This window comes from Camelus ferus, chromosome 6, assembly GCF_009834535.1.
Source record: "Camelus ferus isolate YT-003-E chromosome 6, BCGSAC_Cfer_1.0, whole genome shotgun sequence".
Classification (NCBI taxonomy): Eukaryota; Metazoa; Chordata; class Mammalia; order Artiodactyla; family Camelidae; genus Camelus; species Camelus ferus.
In genome coordinates, this window is record NC_045701.1 from 75,414,231 (window position 1) to 75,439,929 (window position 25,699).

At 42.7% G+C, this 25,699-nt stretch overlaps 1 protein-coding gene across 2 annotated transcripts in view; it reads right to left on the reverse strand.

Moving 5' to 3' along the window:
- STON2 (stonin 2) overlaps positions 1-25,699 on the reverse strand; it is a 139,601-nt gene that overhangs the window by 31,186 nt on the left and 82,716 nt on the right. The window contains exon 5 of one of the 2 annotated variants that reach the window (XM_032482461.1): positions 23,048-23,218. The exons of the other annotated variant lie outside the window; for it this stretch is intronic. Coding sequence (XP_032338352.1) covers positions 23,048-23,218 — 171 coding nt within the window. The remainder of the gene's footprint in view (positions 1-23,047; positions 23,219-25,699) is intronic. 2 annotated transcript variants of the gene reach the window in all.

The window sequence follows — 25,699 nt, forward strand, 5'->3', positions numbered from 1 at the left end:
GTCAAATACAGCATGCTCTACAATTTAAATTATTTTCACTATTTCTGATGAAAGGAAGAGAAAGAGGGCACTTATTTCTTCATTTTGAGGGGTTTTTTTGCATAGTATAAAAGTTTTCATTTTAATAATCAACATAAGGCAATGAAAATAATTGATATTCACTAGTAGCTACATTAGGTATTGAGAAAAAGCAGAAAACACTTGAGAAAATTGAGAAAAAATGTATCAGGAAACTGTGATTAGAAGGAAACAAAACAAAACAGTGATTATTTTGACAGGACAGAGACTTGGGCTCCTTGGGGGACTGTAGCTCTGGTGACAAAGTGGCTGTAACTGCTGGCAGGCAGGTGACACTTCCCTTTCTGGAAATGGAAATGAACTCTCACGGATTTGTAAATCTCCAGATAAGGACTTCCTGCTCCACAAAAACAAAGCATAGCAGCTGGAAATCACAGCCTATCTCTGGTCTCTGTTCCACACCCTCGAGCTGCCATTCTTGGTCTGGTCTAGGGGAGGCTTCTTCAGCTCCAGGCTTCTAAATAAACCCTCACTGTTTCAGAGACAACAGTGCTAGCATTAAAAGCCAAGGTTAGAAAGAGTTACCTCCTGGCAAAGACACCCTGGACTCAGGCAGGCCTGATCTGTGGGAAGTCATTAAAGTCCTAAGCAGGCCTGAAGCCCCTGATCTAAACCCCTGTCCCAGCACACATGGGCATGAGCTCTTTGTGTTTTTTTTCCAGAAACAGCCAGTAAGTTCCTAGAGAAGAGACGCTACAATAAAAAGCCTTTTGAACTGAATTGCACTGGAGGACCTCACCTAGGAACCCAAAGTTGGGACAGAAGGAAAAAATGGACATCTTCTGAAATTCAATGATTAAAGGGTCCACAGAGAAGAGTTCAGTCATCCCCCATTAAATGGTCTGTAAATGTGCTGCCCTCAGAGCTTTAGGAAATGCCCAAATCCAATCAAAGGTGACTTGGATATAATTTCAGAAAGACTTGCTAGGAATGGGTCTAAAGTCTACTACTCATAATCTAATTACATAGAAGTTTAAAAGCTTTTTTTTTTAAACATGTAATCCATGTTCACTGAAGAAAATTGAGAAAATACAGAAAAATGAAAGAAGTAATAAAAAGCACCCAAAGTCCCACCTTTACCACCAAAATATGAGGCATCTGGGCCGTTACGACAGCTGATGAAGGAGAGACTGAAAATAATGGCCCAAAGTGTTCAGAAGTTAACTGTCATGTGATACTAAACCATGCATGGTACCAGGATTTGGTGGTTATATATATATATATATATATTTCTGTCCTCTTAGGCAACAGTTCTGTACCTCGCAAGACTGTTATGGAAGTGTGAATGAAAAATACTGCAAGCCGTATCAGTAAACAAAGAATGCTGTGACCATCAGGTCATCAGTCATCTCAGGATGCAAATAAGCAGGCAGCCTGGCCCCTGCAGGGGTGCCCTCTGAGGGACATGAAAGCACAGGACACTGGCCCTAGATTGCAAGGTGCATGTCAAAGGAATGATTCCAATGAGCCCAGACCTTTGTGCCTTCCCATACACAGAAGAGTGCTAAATTCTTTAACTTGAGATGTCTGGTTTTCTTTAGTTAACAGTGATCTTTTAATGTTCTGACTACCTGGCCTTTGTTGTAAAAACTCCTATATATCCTGGCTCCTCCTGTACCTCTTCGGCGCGGTCCCTCAGACCTATCTGACAGGCTGTCATCTTGGGCTCAAAGGGGTTCGAGTCCTCAGAAATGTCCGCAGAATAAAACATAACTCTCAACTTTTAGGCTGCGCATTTATTTCTGTTGACAGAAGCTATCCACACATGCACAGAATGGTGTTGTACAAGAATATACTGTAAGACCATCTCAATAAATGAAAAAATAATCTGGTAAAATTTAGCACCCACTGGTGATTAAAAACTTTCAGCACACTAGGAATGGAAGATAATTTCTCCATCTGATAAAGGGTATATATACATATTTTTTTTTAAAAAGCTCAGCTGGAGCAATTAGGCATCCACATGGAAAAAAATGACCTTAACCTCTTCCTCTCTATATATACATATAAAAATTAACCTGAGAAGGATCATAGATGTATATGAAAGCCAAAACTATAACACTTCTAGAAGAAAACATAGAAAAATATCTTTCTGACCTTGGGGTAGTTAATATTTTCTTAAGACACAAAAAGAACTACCATGAAAGAAAAAAATACAATAAATTACATTTCATCAATGTATTTATCAAGACATCACTTAAAAAGTGAAAAGGAAAGCTAGTGATAAAAGACTTGTATGCAGAATATATAAAGAATTCCCACAAATCCATTAATAAAAAGATATATAACCCAATAAAAAAAAAAACAGGCCCTTCATAAAAGCCACGTGAATGACTATACAGCACATGAAAAGGTGCTCAACATCATTAGACACCAGGGAAATGTAGTTTACGCTACAATGAGATGCTATATACACCCCCACCAGAATGGCTAAGGATTAGAAATTGTGACAATATCAGGTGTTATAGAACACAGAACAACTAGAACACTCATATATTGCTAATAAGAGTATAAAATGATAAAATCACTTTGAAAAATGGCTTGGCAGCCTCTAATAAATTTAAACATTCACCTACCTTATGACCCAGCAAGTTTACGCCTATGTTTGTGCACAAGAGAAATGAAAAATATGTCCACACATAGACCTCTTCAAGAATGTTCATAGCAGCTTTATTCCTAATAGTTAAAAACTGGAAACACCCCCAAAGATCCATCAATAGGAGAATGGGGAAGCAAATTGTGTCATATTCATATAATAAAACACTACTATAGTGATAAACATAAGTGAACTATGGGACATGTAGCAAGATAATGAATCTTTAAGCCGCTATCTGAATCTCAAAAGTCACTATCACATCATCGCTCACCTAGGTCTCATTCATGCATTTAATCTCTATAAAGAAGATACTATTATCCCTCGGTTTTAATAATGAAAAAGATTCATAGAAGAAAAATTATATCCAAGATTATATTAATTCATTCAATACGTACTGGCATATACTGTTTGCCGACAGGCAGTGTAGCAGGTGCTGAAGATAGAATGTTAGCAACACTAGACCCAGGGCTTCCTCTACACAGTACTGCCAGGTAATGTGATGGGCTTGACATTTAAACAAACAATGAGTAAGACACTGTCATTATCTTTAAGAAGTTCAGAGTCTGGCAGAAGAAACAGGCAGATAAATAACTAATTGCAGTGCTGTAAAAGCAATTACAAACCAACACAGAGTGCCATTACAGGTATATATAAAGTGCTGTGTGACCCCAGAAAGGGAAATGACAGATAATTCTGCAGAGCTGATTGAAGCCAAACTGGCAAACATTTGAGTTGGGAACTTAACAGTAGACAGAATGCCTTCAGGCTCTGAGAAGAGGGGAAGGAGTTCAAGATTTGGAGCTAAATACACCTGGTTGGGATGCCATTTGTGACATACGAATACCCAACAACCTGAAGGGTGTTTGTAAGAACTGGAAATAAATACCTGTAAAGATGTAAGCACATGCAGAAGAAACTCAATTCACAGGAGCTTTTAGTTTTTGAACAAATAACTGGTGATGTTCATCTTGTCAGCATACATCTCCTACTTGAAATTTGTGTCAAGTCCATAAAGTCTCACCTCTCAATACAAGAATATGATTCACTTTCTGAGTCTAAAAACCTTAGGACTAGCTCTTAAACCCATGGGATTTGTTGGCTTTTGACCTTCCTCTTCCTTTGAACATGACCCGAGCCCCAACATATACCATGAGACTGTGGGTTAAGTAGAGTTGACTGTTTCAGTTTGAGTGGCTTAGGTTTTAGAAGCCAGGCCCCAAGGACATTTGGACCAGTGGGAGCAGCAGCCACTCTGCTGTGTGCCTCTTTGCACAAAACCACTCAGAACACACACTTACTCAGCTGCCTCTGCTGTGCCTAGCTGACAGCGATGCTCACTTTAATCTGCATCAGATCCCCCTATCAGCCTACAAATTTCCAGAACAGGGGCTAGCAGTAAGTACTAAATTAATCTGAGAGAGGCAGCTCTGTAAGGGAGGACCAAAGCGGCAGAACTTCCCCCGTATACACAGGCCCTTCCTGTAGCGCCTGCATCCAAGGTTCTCACGTAGATACTGAAATAGGCCCAGTATCCCTCCTGACGGCACAGCAGGTCGGTGCTGCTGCGTGTTAAGGCGCTTACGAAACAGGAGCTCAGAAGTTATTCGCAAGGCTGCCCGGCTCTTTATTGACATTTCCAGGCAAAGTAGAATAATTACAGTGAGAGTGACCAGGGTGCTGACCTCTCCTAACCACCTGGGTTTATGTGTGCACAGTTGACTGACAAACGGACGCAGAAGGGTATTTACAAGATTTAATCATCAGAGCAAACACTGCAAACAGCTCTCCAAGGAGCACGGCACACGGAGGGAGAGCTGGCTCGCCACAGGTAGGCTGGGGGTGAGGCCGCGAAAATTATTTAAGTTCTCGAAGCCTCAGGTTCCTCACCGACAACATGGGGACATGATGCTCTGCAGCATGTTGTGAGAGTGAAAGAATGTAGGAAGTGCCTGGCATAGTGTCTGCATGTAATGGGGACCTAGTAAATGGTTATTTCTGTTGTCATAATTGAAGTAAGGCAGGGCCACCTCTAGTTTGCAGGGAGTCAAGGAAAAGATACATGCTAAGAGTTGACTGTTGATTGTTTTGTTGGGTAGAGGCCATGTTAAAGGGCTTTTAGCCTGTGTACATGGAGAGGAGTTCAGTGAAGGGTGTGTATGACACAGAGAGAGAGACAATGAGGAAATGGGAGAATCTATACTGGGTGAGTGGAGGATATCAGAAGAGAAGCAGAGAAAAGCTTCCTGAATAAACGCACACATCTTGTTACTAGACTACAAGCTATTTGAAGGCAAGGCCCATGCTTTATTCTATTGTAGTGTAGCCCTGTTTCTAGTCACTATTATATGTTCCATCAGAGTCTACCGAAACGCCTGGCCCCAGCAGGCACTCAGGAAACATTTCCTGGACCAGCCCTGCACTCTAACTTGCGGGTGTGGCTGTGACTAAACACAGGAAAGGGAAACAGCAGTGGTGGCGGTGGACACTTGTCAAGCAGTGGCTCTGATAAGCAGAAGTGCCCTTTGTCCCAGCGGTCGAGTCACTACACCACCACACTGATCCGCTGCGACAGGTTCCCTTCACAACAGCAATGACACGAGGTCAATCCCCCAGCAAAGCAATAAAGCCCGAATGGAGGCTCCAAATCTTAACGCAGGAAAGGTCTGCCCACTTTGTCACCCTCTACCCTAGTGAGCAGATCAGGTGCATGAGATATTCCCCTGTTCCACCCTGGACTGTGTGTTCTACACAAGCTGCTTCCATTAATCCTCATGACAACCCTTTGGGAGGTAACAGTCATAGTTCACAGGTGAAGAAAAAGAAGTTCAGAGAGGTTAAGTAATTTGCCTAAGGCCAAATATCCACCAGCTTTCAAAACCAATGCCTTTTCATATACTTGAAGTACAACACACATACAGAAAGGCACACATAAGTAGAGCTCCGTAAATTTTTGCAAACTGAGCACGTTCACGTAACCAGCACCCAGATCAAGAAACAAGTCCCCTGTACCCATTTCTCATCCCTCCCCGCCCCACCCCCAATGGTAGCCACTATTCTGACTTCTCCCATCTCTAGGAGCTTTACCCAGAACACTCTAGCCCACAGTAATCTCTTCTCCCATTGAATCCTTGGGTTTTTCTTCTGCGTACCACCCATCTGGAATTTCCCAATACTATCCTGTAGCGTCAACTATTTATTATTTCAAATATCTTGTCTTTCTAATTATTATTATAAACTCCTTGAGGCCAGGGTTTTACATTTCTTTACCGTCCCCTAGCGCATCTAGTATGGAGCAATTACTCTATAATATATGTACCCAATAGTTATTTTCTGCTTTCTGCCTATCTGACACTGTTTTAAACACTTTCCCTGGTCTCATTTAATCTTCCCAACAACCCGAGGAGGTAGGCACTGCTATTATCTTCCTTTTACAGATGACAAAGCTGAGTCACAAAGAAGTAACTTGCCCAAGTCAGGGAAGGATGGAGTAAGGTTCAAATTTATGGAGTAAGGTTCAAACTGTTACTCCAGGGCATGCATGGATTGGAGACCTTTCATTCTTCTGTTCTTTTTATAAATATTTTATTAAAGTATAAAACACACGTAGAAAAAAACCCACATAAACCACACAATTAAAGTCCAACGAGTTTTCACGAAGTGAAGATACCTAGGTAACTCATGGCTAGATCAAGAGACAACGTGGCCAGCAGCCCAGAAGACCCCTTCACGCCCCATTCCAGTCACTAACTACCCTCCCCTCGGGGTGCTCACTATCCTGCCTCCTAATACTATGCACTAGATTACCTGTTTTTAAACTTTACATAAATGAATCATACAGTATGCCCACTTTATATTCACGAGATTCATTCATTTTGCTGCATGTGGTATATTAATTTCTGTGTTGTACTCAGGTGTGTGAATGTGACATAATTTATCCACACTCGTGTTGATGGACAGTTGACAGATCCCAGATTTGGTAACTATAGCTACTGCTTCTGTGAACATTCTTATACATGGCTTTTGGTACACGTCTGCATGTATTTTTCTTGGGTACATATCCAGGCACGGACTTGTTCTGTCACTGAGTATGCAAAAGTGACTATACCAGTTTACACTCTCATCTGCAGTATTTGAGAATTCTGGTTGCTCAGCATCCTTGCCACTTGATATTGTCTGTTGTTTTCATTTTAGCTATGCTGGTGGGTGTGCAGTGGCATCATACTGTGGCTTTAACTGAGCTTTCACTGATGACTAATGAAGTTGTTTATCTTTTCTTATGTTTATTGGTCATTTGGACATCCTCTTTTGTGAAGCACCTTTTCAAGTCTTCTGCCCACTGAGTAGTCTGCTGTTTTGTAGAAGTTGATTTGTCCAAGTTCTTTATATGTTCTGGATATGAGTTCTTTGTCAGATGTATCTATTGTAAATATCTTCTTTCACACTGTGGCTTATCTTTAACTCTCTTAATAGTACATATTGATTAGCAAAGGGTCATAATATTAATATAGTCTAATTCATCAGGGGTTTTTTTCCTTTATAGTTAATACTTTTGGGATCTTAATATGCATTTTTTAGGGACTGTCTTATTAGAGACTCAATGCTGGGACTGTCAGTTAAGGTTCCCTGCCTTCTGGTAGCCACATGAGCTAAGCTTAGCCCCTGTAAAGCTCTTGCCCTGGAATTTGACTCTTTTTCTAAAATAAAATTGAAAATGATTATCATTCACTCATCACTTTGGTAGCACTGGAAGAAACCATCTGCAAGTCTTTGCCAGAGAACCAAATGCCATTCTAGCTCCTGTCCTTTCTGCTTCTGGCTTTTCAGCTTGATTTCTCAGCTTTCCCCTCAATATCATGAGCACACCCTCCTCTCCAACCCCCATACCCTTCCAAGAAACTTCCCTTTTTTATTTCTAGTTAGCTAGAGTCTGTTTCTGTTGCCTGCAACCAAAAAATCCTATTGATTCCTTCCTTCACTTTCTCTATGTTGACATTCTCTCTCTATTTTTACATATGGCACTAAGCACAGAAATACAGCTTGATCAGTCACACTGTACAAACAAGAAATGTCACCTTCTTGAAACTCAGTCCTTATCCTTTCATGATTTCAGTATAATTTCTAAGAACAATGAGCTTCCTGATATCCCAGAGCTGGCTCTGCCTTGACACTCATCACATTAGGACAAATGATGGCATTTTCAACTCATTGGCTTTTAGAGAAATGAAGATGGGGAAATCTAGCTAAAACTGGACTTTTTCCAATAAAGCAGATAATAAAAAGGCACAATAGGGCATGAACCCCTTAACAAATTATCAAGCAAAGACAGCTCTGCAGCTGTGCCTAAACACGATAATTGCTATATTTTTTAGGTGGCAGCTATAATAACAAGCACTGATAATTTAAATGGAAGAGCAAACAATGCTTTGGGTGGAATATTGTTCAAATAAGGAGCACTTCTAAAAATCAAATTTATCCTGAAAAGCCAATCCACAGAAACACTGGCTGCTATGCCTGGAATCATCTCAATGATCCCTCTCTTAGACCCTTCACATTTCACAAAATATGAGCAGAGGCCAACATTAACAAGAAAGATTTTTTAAAAAGAAACAGAAGTTATGCACCTCCAAATGAATCTAAGATAGGGAGGCACACACATTATCACATGGATGCAAAGATAACATGAGGCATTCTGGATTACATCTTTGGGAAGTGTTTTCAGAACCTGCGGCATTGTCTTCAGCATGGCCTGAGTGGTGGCAAATCTTTATCCCTTGACGTTGACTGGGTTTGATTTTTTTCAAAACAGTCAAAACTCAGAGTCAAAGCCACTGAGTAAATTTGTGTAAATGTATTCCTTTTTTTTTTTTTAAGAGACAATAAAACATAGCAGTTAAGAGTACTGACTTTTAGAGAAATCTAGATTCTAACTGACACTTGCTGCTGTATGATCTTGAACACAAGACAGCCTATTTGAGCCTCAGTTTTCTTATGCCTAAGAAGAGACTAACGAGCAACAAGAATTTACTCTATAGCACAGGGATAAATAGTCAATATTTTGTAATAACTAAATGGAGTAGAATGTATAAAAATATTGAATCACTATGTTGTACACCTGAAACTAATATTGCAAATTGACTATACACCAATTTAAAAAAAAAAAAGGGATTGGCAGTCTATCTGATGGGTGTAGCTTGTAAATGAGATAATGTTATCTGAAACTATTACATCTTTAGCTTTCATTATTATGACTAAGGAAGGAAAATGACTTTTGTCTGTGGAATGTAAATTGGGTCTGAAAGGACTTCCCAAACAGAAGTTTATGAGCTTTATGCACTAGCATAGTCATTTGTGAGTGTCAAGACTTGAGCTGTTCCTGGATGTACGCAATCCAGCTCAAAACCAGAAATCATTGTTAAAAAGATGGTGAGCACACAAAACACAAACACAGAGTCCATGTACTAAAGCTGCGTCACAGATGTGTTTCTTGGTGTCCGGCAAGGGCTAGCCACTCATGCTCTAATTTGGGGTTCCTTCCTAGCAATTCATGGGAGGTGAAGGAAGCCATGAGGACAGGGTGACTTTTGGTGCAGGGAAAAATGAAAGAACTGGTGGAGGGAATAGACAATTCCCAAGGGACAACCAGATTCACCCAGAGACATGTTTTACCCATAGATACACTGAGGGACTTACTGCGGGAGGATTAGGGACAGAAAGGCTGCTTTAATAGGCAAAAACCAGAATTTCAAAATTCAGAAGGGCTAGTTTCTAGGGTAGTGCTAGCCAGGCAGAACAGACTGGTGTTCTGATAAAAAAGCTTTATATGGTTCAGCGACTGTATTAACAGCCTTTCCTTGGTGTTCGACTAAAACCCTGCTCTGCCCTGCTTCTGTGCACACATAAATAGGTCGTCAAAACACCCACGAAGTCTTGTTACCTTGACCCTTGAGCCTCAGTGTCCTTATCAGTAAAATGAGGAAACTCATAGTCCTATCCAAATTAAATGAGATCTCATGAAAAGCTTTTATTACAGTGTCTGGCACATAGGAGTTGCTTGATAAATAACAGTTATTATTATTGTTGGCTTTAAACAAAAAAGAGATGCCAAATATTGAATCTGAACTATTAAGAAGATAATAATTTATAGACTGAGAGAAAAATTTAGTCTAGTCTGGAAAATTCTAGAATTTGCTAAATCCTGGTTTAAGTAATTGCTATTTTTTCTTGAATGTATACTTTCTCAAAATACATTCTCTATACCTTCTTGTTTATCTACATCTATCTTAGAATTTTACTTGGTTAAGAGAACCAAAAAAAAAAAAATCAATTATCCTTGAGAAAATCTATTCATAAACATCCAGGTCTTGTGCTCTGCAGATCTGGATCTGCTCTGATCATGACTGTACGAAGGAATAGTCTGGACGAGATAGCCTTCAGAGGGAAAAACAGGAACTATTCACTTTGTCATCATTGCCTGTTTCACATAAGAGGCAAATGTGTGTTTCCTACAGAGAGTCAGGCATAAATGTGCTGAAGATGGGAAGAGACTGGGTCAAAGGTGTTACTGTCTTGTTTGAGAATCTCCCACATTGATGACCCCCTCACATTTCAAAACGATGGCTCACAAATCATTTTACATCCATGGTCACTTTGGAGGAGCAATAAACCAAGAGACCACATATTCAGGGCCCTGAATTGGGGCTGGAAGACCTGTCCTTCTGCCACTTTGAGAATTCATTTAAGATGTCGGGGGTGGGGAGGGAGTGGATTAGATGATCCTGAATTTGTCTTGTCTTTAAAACCCCGTAATTCATATCCATTCTTCTACCTTTTTATTGTGAAAGAAAACAGTGTAAGCCACCTCACTTTCACTAGAACCAAGGATACAACATTGCTTTGATGAGACACAAATGAAAGAAATGATGAAATAAGAATTCAAGTTAAAGATAAAAAATACATACAGTGCCACCCTGCAGTCATCACCAGAGAGCTGTCTGCTCGCTGTGTGATGTGTCGCCTTGACACACTCTTTCTCTCTCATCTATGGCAATGATAGAAAAATACCTTTGAATCCTCAAAATGGGTCATTTAATTCTGTTGCCAGTAGATGTAACTGGTGTCCAGGTTCTTGTCCCATACAGAAAGAATTCAGAGACAAGATGCAAATGTTAAGAAAGTAAAGTGAGGATTTATTAAGGGATGGATAGTCCACTCTCAAGGAGAGAATGGGCAGGCTCACGTGAGCAACTGCCCTGAGTTTCTTTGGCAAGTTGGTTACATAGAGTATAAAAATGAATGGGTGGGATATTCACTGGGGAGGGAAGGATTTGGGGTTATATTCCCTGATTTTCTTTTCAACTCCACCTTCCCGAAGGGAGGAGAGATTTTTGTCCTTAATCTGGATCGTAAGTGTCATGGCATGATGGGTACTTCTAATCTGGCAAGGCTAAAATTATTGAAATGAGGGCATAATAAGAAAAAGGTTACATTTGGACACTGGACATTCTTGCCTTTTCTTACCTTTCTTTGTTGGCCTCCAGGCTGCTCATCACCCCAAAAGGTGTGACCACTTATCAGCCCAGAGGTTCCTGCTTTTCTTTCTCTTCTCAGGGACCCCTGTTGTTTACATGATGTAGGGGCTGTTTATTAGGTCTGTGCCCCTCCTTTCTGTCCAATTCCTGCCATTTGGCCTGCGTCCCCCTTTCTCTGCTCATATCTAGCTATCTGCCTGCTCTAACAATTCCAACTTACGAACTGTCAAGACTAACCAGAGCTGCAGACAGAGTGCCTCCTTCCCACTCACTGTGGTCAACAAATGAGCAATAGGTAGCCTCAGGGGCCGGTGGAGAAGTTTAAGTTACACAGGACTGAGAAGTCTAATTGGCCTCGAAACAGCTGACAATCCAGGTATTATTCATGAGCTAATCACAGCTAACATTTATTGAGTACTTACTACATGCCAGGCCTTAATGCTATGTTCTGTATACACACATATATACACACACATATATATACATATATACACACACATATATATACACATATATATACACACACATATATATACACATATAGTCTCATTAAATATTTGATTATCATGCCTATTCTGTGAGTCAGGAAACGAGGGCTATGGCAGCTCAGGGTCCTGGCCGTGCTACTCAGTCAGATTGTGCTGACAGCCCTTCCACAGTGGAGAAGAACAGGAAATCTCCTGTTTCCTTTCCCCTGTGCCTTTTTTCCTGGTCCAGTAACTCACATCCTTTTCTCTCAAAAAGTCCTTTTTGAGAGAGGACATCCTTTCCTGAAAGTCCTGAGAGACTGGACGGCTCCAAAAATTTGATAGTTGACTTGCTCTGTAATGTTTTTAGAAGTGTTTTCCCCTAAGCACCAAATGGTTTGACAGCTACCTCTGTCTTCCATGATCAAGTCAACTGGTACCACTGATTCTCAGCAGAGCGCTTCTTCTGTGTAAGGCATGATTCATGGGTTGGAGCTGAACAGCAACAAGTGCATGTAAAGGACCTGGGGGACAGAAGAAAGCGAGCCTCGAACCTAGATGACCACTTCCTGGGAGATGGAGCTGAATTTGTGTTCCTTTTTGTATTACACCTAGTTTTGTACCCCACCATCAACAGGTAAAGAAGTAGAATGGCACACGGGGAAGAGCAAGGGGACAGGAGGGCGCAGAAGAACACGGGCGCAGGTTTCCACTGCCCCCATTCCTGCCCGACCACCTCTGCTCTGCTCCCTCCCCTCTGCCGCCCTGGACTCCTGCCCTGATACTGAGAAGTGCCAAGTGTCAAGGGGCAAAGGAGAAAAGAAAAGGCTGAACTATCTATCTCTTTATCATGATAAAAACAGTAACAATTTTTTAATTCATACTATGTGCCCAGCACTATGAAAAAAACTTTTTTTAGTTGATCTCACGTGCTTCTCACAAGAACCCTATGAGAGAAATGTTATCATTAACTCCATATAAAGAGGAAGAAAATGAGGCACAAAGCGGTTAGACAATGTGCCCAAGGTGCCCAGTTAGGAGGCAGTAGAGCTGAGATGTGAGGGGCTGAAAACACTGAAACTGAAAACAAAGGGATCTGCTTTATAAGGATTTAAGTGTTCATTTGTTCCTGACAGCTCTAGAAAAAGGCAAATCACTAGGAAACCAAGGAATTGCTTATAGCTGACCTGCTCTGGAACTCACTAGCCAGGGGACATCAGATAGGACAGCACCATATTCCCACATATCATCTTTGTTGTGCATATTGTTGAAACTGGAAAGGCCAATTTACATTGCCCGGTGAGACACAGGAGCCTTATGGCTTAGCTGCTTGTTAACCCAATACAGCTATTTCCTGGTCTTTGGCCAACAAGGCATACCATATTGTCTCTGCCTAGGTAAGAGAATTAGCAGAATGGATGGATGTGTGTGTGTGTGTGTGTGTGTGTGTGTGTGTGTGTAGGATTTATGCAGTGTAGGCACAAAGCCCATAGGCACACCTTGCATTCTTGGCTAACATCCCTTCCTCCCCATAAAGAAGAGAGATTATGTGACTGTTTTAGTCATTCTTCTCTTCCTGAAATGGCTTTGGGAGGGATACAGTCTGGCTGGGGTTTAAGCTCCCAACTGGCCAAGCATAAAGGTGGGCTATACTGACACCTCTGTGTCCATGCGTGTCAGCGAGAAAGGGAAGCCTGGACAGCTATGCAGGGAAAGGCTGTCCTTTGCCATTAAAGCTGAACTCCCTAGGGAGAGAGAGGATCAGAAGAGAAACTTGACCCATCTCACCTGCCCATCATACTCTCTCTATTCCTATTTTCAAGATAAACTGAAGCTGCTGTGGCTTTTTGAAGCTACAGATTTCATGCTTTCTACTGAAACTTAATTAGTAAAACTCCGCTAAGCCACTTCCCCTACAAATTGCAGATTCAGTGGGACCAAAAGGAGTTGTATCTTCTAATGCAGTCTCTTCCCCCCACGCCTCCTGCATCTGGCTGAGGAACAGCCATCACACCTCCAACCTAAGGAATTCTTCCTCTGCCCAGCTGGCGTCACCCAGACTGGGCTTGCTGTTTAAAATCAAATTGCCCCCGGCTATTTAATCATGTAATGGCTAGCTCTGGTTTCATGATGCATTGGTGTGTATTGATCATAACCACTGGGTGACAGGAATCTGCCAATCCCTTTGAGAATGAGTCCCTCTCTGGTTTTGGAAAGCAAAGAGGTTTCTGGCCTCCAGTCAACTTTCTGTGTATTTGTCATCACCTTTTGGTAGCAAACTCTTTGTACCATTACTCAGCACTTCAAGTAAGGATTCTGTTTAAGAAACATGTCCTTGCTTGTGAAGCCTGGCAGTCCAAAAGGACACTTAGAGGCAAATTATTTAAAAAGACACAGCCCCACGCTTTCACTGCTCTGCTTGTCCCTGCCTCCCTCCCTCCTCCTGGTCTCTTTCTCCCTCTCTCTCTCTTTCACTTTCTTTCTTTCTTCTTTCATCCACCACTTCCATTCTATATACCATCTTCTAAAAATCTCCTCCCAGGGCCTGGCTGCATTTCATGGATTCCGATACACAAGACTCACCAGTCCAATCAAGGAAGACGAAGAGCTATCTAATGATCTGATCAATGACAAGAACCACCCAGGGCTTTGGTCTTGTTTTAATTTCTTGCAGCATATCTTGGGTGTGGAGTGGGATGGTAGAGAAGAGAAAAAGGGAGCAAAGATCTGAAGACCCCCAAGGGCAGAGGCTGTGATGAAATCCTCTTGCACCCCCCACAGAGCCCAAAGCAGCCCCAGACAGCAAGCATTCATGGAGTGGCTTATACATGCAGAACCAAAGGGGAACGAACCGTTGGGTGCTTGCCTCGAAGAGCCCTCAGGCTCAGGGAGAGAGGAGGAGTTAAGGGGGTTGCAAATTCTAAGATTTCAACAAAACCAAGGGTTTTTCTACTTTTAAAACAACTGGAGTACTACTTTTTGTGTGTGGGGAGAGACATGAAAGAAGTCTTACAAATGTCATCCAAATCTTTCATTTTATATGCAACAGAATGGAAATCCCTGTGTGAGCTGCCCCAGGCCTCTCCAGCTACGACTAGCCCCTGGGCTGCTGGCTCCCAGCCCAGAGCTCCCACGACACACTGTGGACCACATGGCAGCTTCAGTGGCCACAACGGACAGAAAAACAGTGACAACAGGACTCAGAGACATAAAGATCCAGGGCTTATCCCATATTCAAATAGTATGTATCTAGTTAAGGATAAAGGTTTTTAAACTGAGCTTTCAATAAAAAGAACCTGGGGGAGGGGAGGGTGTAGCTCAGCGGCAGAGCGCATGATTAGCATGCATGAGGTCCTGGGTTCGATCCCCAGTACCTCCAGTAAAATAACTAAGTAAATAAATAAACCTAATTACCTCCCCCCAAACAAAAACAAAACAAAAAACAAAATGTTTTTTAAAAAATAAAAAGAACTCAATGCTGCTTGTGAAGAATGGCTCGATCCCGTACAAGGTATTTTTGACCCAAATGTATTTGTAAACCAGGAACAAAGAGTGAGCCAGGCAGATATCCCCATCTACACGCAAAGCGAAAACAAGATGTAGAAGTGCTAAGTGGTAACAGCAGTGTGGCGATGTGATCAATCAATCCCCAGTGGTGTTTAAGGTCTAGTGATTTCATCCATTAGCCCAGCGAGAACTACAATTAGCCTTAAACTCTGCTCATCACCACCCCTGAGATGACACAGAGCAGCAGCCCTGAGTGACAGGCGGGGCATTTTTTAAGTGTCTGGGAAGCCTCCTAGGAAGTCAGCAGCATGGAGCACCTTTCTCAGCAGCTTCCCATTTTCTTTCCTCCCTCTACGGCACTGCTGCCCCAAGTTAAAAGCCAGCACCTCAACTTCTCTCTCCTGGTGAGCTAGTCCTTCCCTCTGAGTGAACAACGGAGGCACAGAGTTGATTAGAAGGGCGGGCAAATGCAGAGGGAAAAACTACATCCTGGTCCATTCTGGCATCTCCATACTTAAGGGGTGAACACGAGCAATAATCGAAGAAATGAACTCTCACTCTGCTCCTTAAGCAAGGGTAGTAAGAGCACGTTACCAGAATGCCTCCTAAGAAGGGAGAAAAAGATTCTATTGACTGCAGATCAAACCTCAATTCCTTTCTTCTCCTCACACCTCTTTAGGGGATAAAAGGTTGCAAATGTCTCTCCAATCAAAACAAGATCTCTCTCTGCCTTTCCGTGATTCTTAGCCCCTGCTTTGTGTTGGCCTCTTTGTCTCTGCAAAGGAGCTGCTTCGTTGAAACATCATAGAAAAAAACAGTTGTCTCCCAGACAATGAAGTCGCCTGCACACAGGCATTTCCAATGTAGGCAGGCGACAATGCCGCAGAATTCTCAACCTGTTGCTATAGTAGCAGAAAGAATGTGATTCCAGCAGCTCTGCAGAGATCCATATCCAAATCCCACCAGCTCCCAAAGAGAACATTAACCCTTCCCTGCCCCCTTTCAGGGCAGAAACACCTGGGAAGAAGTCTACATTTTTCTGAGGAGCTGGAGATTGTTTTAACATTCACTCACTCATTCATTCATTCATCCAATGGCTATTTATTTAATGGCATTCTGTTACGTTGGGTGCTAGGTTTTCAGTGGCAGACAATTCAGACATGGCCTTTGATGTTAAGCAGGAGGAAGGGTAGGATACAAAATCACTGTTCAAATAACAGTATATCATGTAGCATCAGTATTATATGGGAGACACATGAGGTTTTCAGCAAAGCCATCACCAGCATGGAAACAACCTATCCAAGATAAACAGCTTGTACATTAGCTGCTACAGATCCTATTTATCTGGGGCCATTGCAATTATTTGATTGTTTCCATGTGTTAATTTGACAAAAATATCACACACACAAAAATGCCTGTTCCGATCATATCGCGCCTCCTGCAAAGCATTAAATCAAATCGGTGGTCCACATAAAATAGCAACAGCATTTTGTTTGTCGGAGAACCATTGCAAGCAACTGCTGAACACCAGGGAAAAGAAATAGTAGGTGAGGGCTCAGAAAATACATGACCTGAGGACCCTGGGAGGACTTCTACACAGTCCTCACCCCAATTTATTTCTGTGGTCAAGACAGTAATGAAGAAATCTCAGGAAACACAATGTAGAAATGACCTATAATCCAGCTTACTTTCCCCACCATTGTGGTGTGGAAATCTCATGTTATTGAATACCTTCCTGCTAGACTTCCTTGTTTCCCATGGAGCATGAATACCAGGAGGGCGAGGTTTCTCAGGAGGATAAACTCAGGAGGTAATGATATCCTTACATGCTTTTTGTGAAACAAGGCAGTATCAATCAGATTGCCAAACAAAAGCTGAAAAACCAAGAAGACAGGTTGCTAATCTTGGTTGGCTAGTTGATAAGGTCTCAGGAAGGTTACATAATCCTTTGTCCCTCAGTTTCCTTAGAGGTATATCTGATACACCACATAGATCCAAAGGTACAGAATGATCAATAGTAACGCCTATAAGTCAGTGGCCTGAAATCAAGTACTCCATTATTATTCCTAGTAACACTGTAAAACACGGGTTTCTGCCCTGGAGAATATTTGAGAACCTCAATCACCTTTTGGAACACTGGTTAACCATCTCAACCGGAGGCACAGGCTTTCACGAAAAAACAAACAACAAACAAAAAAACCCACATCAGGGCAAGAGGGGCCATCAGGGAGGGTTTCACCCAAATCTCTTTAAACCACAGCAACTGGCTGGGCCAGGATGAAAAGAAAAGAATGCTGCCTGCCATTCCAGTTCTACAAGGATCAAGCCCTTAGCTACTGCAGTCACCCACCAACAGTGCACCCCGAGGGGAATTCAGGATGGAAAAAACAGGATGCATTCTGTGCTTTGGAAATACTAGCCCCTAGATAGTTAAGATGCATATTTAAGGGAAAATTTCAGTGATTCCAGATTCTTGCATCTTCCCTTACATAGAAAAGCACTAAAGTCATTAACTTGAGATGTCCTTTGTGATTAGCAGGAATCTTCTGAAGTTTGAGTACAAGTTTTTTTCAACCAAAAAAAAAATCATATATATCCTGGCTCCTCCCCTACCCTTTCTTACCCCTTCTTCAGAGCTGAGAGGCTGTCTCCCAGGCTATAGTCCTCAGTAAGATCCCTAAATAAAATTTAATTCACAACATTTATATTGTGTGTTTTTCTTTCAAAGGAAAGGGAAAAGGTCCTAAGTGTTCAGACTAGATGGAAACTGGTTTCTTTTTGCTTGAGAAAAACTGATGATAGCAGAGATGTTGTGTGGTCTAAAGGAATGACTCCACCCAAATAATGCCCATCCTGGAAATAAACAACCAAACCCAGTGACTCACACACAGAATGAAAATGGAGGCATTTTGTCAGAATTCCAGGGCCACCTCTGTACCTATCAAGTTTGAGGTACCTGTGGAAATCTTCTCCCTTTAAAATTCCATCTGCTAGATCATAGTAGCAAAGAGTCTGATGCTTACTTCAACATTACAAGGAACAGGCTAGTCCCAGAAGATGGACATTTTTTACTGCTTGGTTACTCTGGGATCCAACTACCACTTCACCAGCTTTTCTAAGCAGGAAAAAGTACAGCCCCCTCACATGCCCCTCTTCCACTATGGAAGCTTACTTTAGTGGCCCAAATTCTTCACCCTTCTCAGAAACATGACCTTGCAGTTTCTCCCTGCAAACATTTATCTCCCTTCCTTTTGACAATGGACTTGGCCATTGACTTGCTTTGGCCAACAGGATGTTAACAGATTAAGGACATAATCAGAAGCTTGAAATGAGCTTGCTCATCGAGGCTTGTGTTCTTGTATCTCTGCCATCATCATGAGAAGAACATGCCCAAGCTAAAAGCTGGCCCCAGGGGGATGAGGGACATGTGGAGTAAAGTCACCCCCCAAGCAAGCAGAGCCAAGATCAGCTGATTCTCCCCACCTCAACCTGCAGACATGAGATTAATAAAAGCACATTGTTATATGTCACTGAGATTTTGTGGTTGCTTGTAATGCAGCATTACTGTAGCAACAACTAACTGATGTATCCACCATAGTAAAAATTCACCTATAGTTTATGAGTTAAAACACTGTTTTGCTTTGTTTTCTTAATGCATAAGAAGCAGTGGATTCTCTTGATAGGTACAGAGGTGGCCCTGGAATTCTGACAAAATGCCTCCATTTTCATTCTGTGTGTGAGTCACTGGGTTTGGTTGTTTATTTCCAGGATGGGCATTATTTGGGTGGAGTCATTCCTTTAGACCCCCCAAGTGAGACCATCAGGTCTTCAAAGCAGCATCCTATTACATCCCTAATGCCCAAGATTTATTCATGAGATCCATTCCATGTCCTGAATCCCAAGGGATACGATGGTAAACAATACACAACTGCAGCCATCAGTCTGCACCTGTGAATGTTTTCCCATCCAGGATCAAGTCAATGTGCTTTTGTCCAAAGATGATTATGAAGTTTACTTACACACCTGGAAGGATACCAAGTCAGTAATGGACTCTGAACCACGTGAGTGTTCTTTGCCTAAGTCAGATGAACTGGAATCATCATATCTTTCGTTAATGAAAGGGACTGACAAAAACCATTGGATTACTGGTTTTCAATCTTAGCCAACCACCAGAGCTTTGTAAATGACAGATTCCTAGTTCCCATCTATAGATATTTAGTTGAATACTCTGGCACAAGGCCCAGGTGTCTATGTTGTTTAAAGTGTCTCAAAGTAATGCTGAGAATTATAAGAATTGAGCACCGCTCCCCATATCAAATAGAACTTCTCTATCCAATTATTGAATCTCCCGTGCTAAGTTGCACTAAGTACTTGTGATGACATTAGCAGAGTCAAAAGTGAACACAGAGGGACTGTTTCCAGATGCCCACATGTATCCATTAGTTACTATTAGCATAATAAAAGATTCCAGAACTCAGTAGCTTAAAACAGTAAGCACTAATCATTGCTTATGAGTCTGTGGATCTGGATCAGTTTGTCTGATCTCTGCTGGACCCACTCATGTGTCTAAGGTCAGCTGGCTGGTCTAGGATTGCTTCCCTCACGTGTCTGGTATGAGATCACTATCAGCGGGGGTGAAAAGCGTCTCTGGGCCACAGCAAATGGGTCCAGGAGTGTACTTATGGATTCTAAGGGAGCAAGCAGAAGTGGGCAAGGCTTCTTAAGACCTGCGCTGGGGACCAGTACACGAGCACTCCTTTACTTCTGCACATCCTATTGGCCAGAGTAAGTTATGAGGCCAAGCACAGATTTTAGGGCTGGGGAAACAGACTCCACTTGATGAGAGAAGCTACAAAAATCATATCACAAGGGACTAGATTCATAGAGGGAAATAACTGGGGCCGTTTTTGCAATCAATTTATTACACAGCTTAATGGGAAAAAATATATATATCAGCTCCAGCCAAATGTGATTTCTAAGTGTGAGCCAAAGTTTTCACCCGAAACTCATGAAGTTACCAAATCCTCAGGCTGACGTTTCATTGGCTAGTCCTCATTTCTCCTCCTGCCTGCACACATACACACACGTCTTAATCCTCAAGATCTTGGTCTCAAACCAAAGCAAGAGAAATCTATTTACTCTCAGCACATTTTATTTTATCCTTTGAGGTTTTTAAAGATGATAAGGATGACATGCCACCCCTTATGAGCATCTGTTCAGGGCAAATCTCTCTGTGATGTCTTTTCCTGGTTTAGGATGTGCCTACAGATGCAGTGTGACTGCATGATCACCAGGGCTACATCCTCCAAAGGACACCACAGCATTAACACGAAGAGCAGCGACACATAAGAAATAGTACAGAAAAAAGACAGCACACAAGAGCAGCAAATAACCTTGAGGAGCAGGAAAGTGGTGCTCACTGAAGATTACAGGCTGAGGCTAATTATATTTTAGCCACCAGCTGCTGGCTAAGCCCTCTTCATTTCGCTTCCCTCCTTCCCTCTCTCACCCTTGCCCTGACTGTGACCATTCAGGAAATACACTTAACTATGGTGGCTGAATCCACAACTATTTTCCCTGACTCAGGCCCTAAGATGTGTGCAGCCCGACTGGGACATAGCAGCAGGTATCAAAGCATGCCACTACGGTGCTGCTTTCTGTGTTTAGAAAAATGACCATGACCTTTTGGTTAACTCCACTCCAAGTCTCTAAACACCTGCCTGTGAGACATGGGACAGGAGGAGGTGGTAGAGAAACAAACTGCAGAAACCAGAAAATACAGGATGGCAGAGAAGTGGCCAGGGCTGGGTTGTGCCTGAAGGCTCTTTGGACAGTGTAAGAGAAAGCAGAAACTGCTCAAATGCAAGGCTGTCTTAAGGGCACGGTTTGGTTCCTACTTAATACAGCGAGCTTTCATTCTGCTTGGTAGGGTCACTGCTTCAAAGACTAAGAAACAGAGGGAGATGAAAACCACAATGAGATTTTTTTTAAATGATAAATTCACCATAAAGAAGCCTCCAAAAAGCCATATTCAAGAAGATATTGCACTCAGTTTATGAAGAAATTCTAGGGAGTTCTGAAAACGTGTAGAATAGGACCCTATAGGAAGAAACACTGCCCACATGCTTCGGAACTGTATCCTAACCCTGGGCACTGGATCTGGGGGGGAAGGAGGCTTGGTAGGAATGGTGATGTTTTTATACCATAACCCTTAGTATCCAAAGTGCAAATGCCTATGAGGGCCAGAAACGCTCTCAATGCTGTTAACTCCATGGGTGGCTTGGAGGCGCATCTGTTTTTCAATCAGAACGGAAAAAAAGTCACAAAAATGTAAACCTCGCATCTCCAGGTAGGATCATCATAATAATGCTTCCCACCCCCATCTCTTGCTCACTTGGCAACAAAATAAGTGGCGTTCATGGATTGTCTTCTCATGAGCCGGCTGACTGAGCTGCAGTCAGTCCACACTTTTGATTAATTAGCCAAGGGGACATCTGGGCTGAAAGCAAACTACTGGCATTATCACCGCAGGAACGTTGATCATGAGAGTGATGAGGAATTGCTGATTTCTGTTCAGCAAAAGCTATCCTGTACTTTTCTGAAACTTAGAAGAGGAGCATGTGAAGTACAGGTTGCTCCTGACAAGAGAATCCTTCCACTGCCCCTCACGGCAGGAACCTGGGCTGCGTTCGCAGACACCTGGGCACCAGCCAAACCATCACCTGTGTCTTGGAAGTGCCTCTGGCTTGGGCAACTTCTTGGAAGTGCCTTCTGGTTTGTTGTTCTCCTACAAAACCGCTCAGCTCATCACCTTCATGCGCTCAGGTAATCAGGACAGAATTCCCCATGGCTGTTAAAAGGATAGGGCCGTCTCAAATCCACTACACTAGTATCCAATCCACGTGGCACATCCACAAATGGTCTCTTTCCTACCACATTTTTCTTGAACGCTCCCTAGGGATTAATGTCTGGGGGAGGCCAGGACCCAGAGGGAGCAGTTTTACTCCTTTGCAGGCCAGTGCAATCAACGGCTTGTGTTTAGAACAAATATTTGAAACGCAGAAGCCTGTTAACAATGCAGCATTTGATGCCTCTGAATTACTCTCTCACTCACAGCAATTGAGGGAGAAGCCCTTGGCACCAGCTCCACGCAAAAAACCTGCTTCCCAGCCTCCTCCATTTGCCTTCCGACCCTCCCCTCAAAGAATTCTCCACGCGCCATACAAAGGTCTTAGTTTTCTCCCTTAAATACCACACGAATCCCACACAGAACATCTGACTTCTTTCTTCCCAGAGCAGCAAAGATTTAATTCAATACTTCCACGTAATATTAACATTAATATAGTTAATGAGACCAACCTATCTTTAACTCTTTTACTCAAACCCTTCGTTGGTATTTTTCATTTTTAAATAGGGTTTTCTGTTTGCTAGTTTTGTTTTGCTGGGGGACAAAATGTCATCTTGGTTTATTTTAAAGCAATGGTAACAATTAAACTACTTTTCAATTAGTCAGAGGTGGGCATGTATTAAAATGCCCAGAGTCCTCAGCACTTTTCCTTCTCCAAAACCTTGGTAAGCAATGTAGGGGGTTTTTTTCCCCCTCTACAGGGCCAAAGGGTACACTGTACTACCCAGAGGTAATTAGAATGTTAAATTTTGCTCAAGGCCAGGCTATCAGGTTACACGTTCTAACAAACCCTGCTGGGAGAAGACTTTGTCTTTGTCTTGGGACCACTAAGAACTAGTCAATCAACCAAACAGAACACCTTCAATTCTATCAGAAAACCTCCCATCTGAGCACAATGGACAAGAAAAGCCAACACCAAAGCAAATAAAATGAATGAAGTGGTCCTGCTGCAGGCCGTCCTTACCACTGGGGGCGAAGGCCCCCTCTGGACCCTTGCCGGGGCTCTGGCTCCTCCAGGGGTGGGTTAGGGGTGGCGAGGGGTCCCGCACGTGGGTGCGGGTAGAGGTATGATCCGTGCATGCTTGAACAGGACTCACCGCCGTCTGCCTGCCTGTCTGCCACTCCGTCCTCTCGTCTGGGTGGGAAGGGCCAAGTTGAAAAAAATGTGCAGGTTACTCACTGGCCTTCCCAGGCGGGGCGGGCATACCCAGGAGGAGGGAGAGGCAAAGCGCAGACAGGGAGATTCTTCAGAGGCTGGGCGTGAGATCTTGCTTCTCATTCCGTTTGTTAATGCTTCCTGAACTTTAAACTCAATCCGCACAAGCATGGGTACTTTGGGGAAGCAAATAACACTTGCGGAATTAGATTCCAAGGGCTCAACGCAAAGGCTACTTTGAAAAAGGGCAATGCATTAGTGAACATACTTTTCAGTTTAACCCTGAAACTTGTTTCCACTGTGTCTGAGCATCAGTGCTGGCACAGAAAATGAGAGTAAGGGGCAACCTTCGTGCAGTGAGGGGCTTGGAGCAGGCAAACCCGGGTGCAATGTAGACAATGAAATTCTCTTTTAGGCCCTAAGTTTCTTTGCCTTGTATAAGAGGCACAGTCTTGAAGTATGTATCTGAAAATCAAGATTTTAGAAATGGATTCACATTGAAAATCCACAAACTTATTACCTGATAGCCTGGCCTTTGATAAACTGTGAAATAAAGCCTTTCAGAAACGGAGGGACCCTTCAGTAATTTGTTTTGGTCAATGTGGGCGTTCACGAACAAAGGCACAGCAGTGTTGCAGTGGGTGGAGACAGAGAGATGGGGGAGGATGCGGAGAGCCAACACCTGTGAGTACCACTGTGGACCAGGTACTTAATCTCATTCATTCCTGAAAACACCCTCAGGAGGGAGGTGTCATTCTTCCTCTTGCAGGTGAGCACGCAGAGACCCGGACGCTAGGTACCCTCGCTAGAGCTCAGCCGGCTTGTGGGTGGAGAACACAGGAAAGCGCACCGGGGTTTGTCTGAATCTGCACCAGACACGCCTCCTACCACTCACCTTTCTTCCGCTTGCAGTTGACCAAAAGTTAAGTCGCCTTTTCTTAACTTTTATTTCCAAAACCGATATGCCATGAGACATAATTCTGCAGAATATTAATAGGTGTCATAAAGGTAAAAAAAAAATGTGCCGCAAAGGTTTCTTTACTATAGCCCCTCACAAGTGTGCTATAGTATCAGTGTGCTAATTTATACTGTGCATCTCCAAGCTCGGGACTTACTGAGTGTCATGTTTCCTTTCCCAAAGGTTTTCCTCTCAGGAGGAGGAGATCATGTGGGTTTGGGAAACACTCACAGAGATGGGCTATTGTACTTTTCTCCCCCTCTGCTATGGGCTGAATGTTTACGTCCCCAAATTCACATGCTGGAATCTGAATGCCCAATGTGATGGTATTAAGAAGTGGGGCCTTTGGGAAGTGATTAGGTCATGAGGGTGGAGCCCTCACGAATGAGATTAGTGCTTTTATAAAGAAGCCCTTCCACCCTGTGAGGATACAAGTCTGTGATGCCAAAGAGGGCCCTTAGCTGACCATGTTCGCACCCTGACTTCCAGCCTCCAGAATTACGAGAAATAAATTTCTGTTGCTTGTAAGTCACCCAGTCTGTGGTATTTTATTAAAGCAGCCTGAACGGACTAACACACCTTCCTTTTTTTTTTTTTTTTAATTTTTTGAACTTATTAAAAAATTCATGATAAAAAATTTCAAACAGTATATATAAGGATATAAAATCAAAAGTAAAAACCTACTTATTCTCTCTGCCAACCAGTCCCATTCCCCAGAGGTAACCACTGTTAGTAATTTCTTATGTATCTGCTTCAGAAATTCTTATGTATATAAAGCAAATATGAACATCCTTTTAAAAACAGCACAACTGGGGCAAAAGTGTAACCATGGTGTGTTATTTATCTGGCACTTTTTTTCTTTAAATGTTATAATGTAGTTGGGATTCTTCCATATCAGCAAAGAGAACTGCAGCTGGCAAGTCAGTCAAAAAAGGTAAAAGGCAGGTCTGTTAATGTGAGATTCCTGCATCACTGAAGGGTCCCCTACACGGGTCACAGTGTGCTTGCTAACTTCACGTCAGAGTGCCCAGCTGCCCTTCCCGCCGCTGCCCACCCTCCACATTTGACGCTGCGTACAGGCTGGGGAGGACCCTAAGACCGGAACCACACCGCCAGTCACTGTGACACAGGACCCATAACGGTGATGACAATGACACCTCAGCCACTACAGTTTTTCTTTTTTTTTTTTAACACTTTGGACATATTCATTCGATGAAGCCTTACTCTCAACAACCCTATGAAGTCATGCTCTTACTAACTCCATTTTCAGATTGAGAGAGCCATCTCTGAGTGCACGCCCAGCGCACAACAAGTGCACAATAAATGCTTAAAGTTCTATCAGTGAAGTAAACATGATGTCTGTTGATCTCCGCCCCACGATGCAATCCTCCAAGTGGCACTAGAAAGTGGGCCCCATTTTCCCTTAGGAATAACATTGTAACTGGGGGTTCTGTTCCAAAACCTGACCTTGACTTCCTACAAATTCCAGCTATAATAAGAGC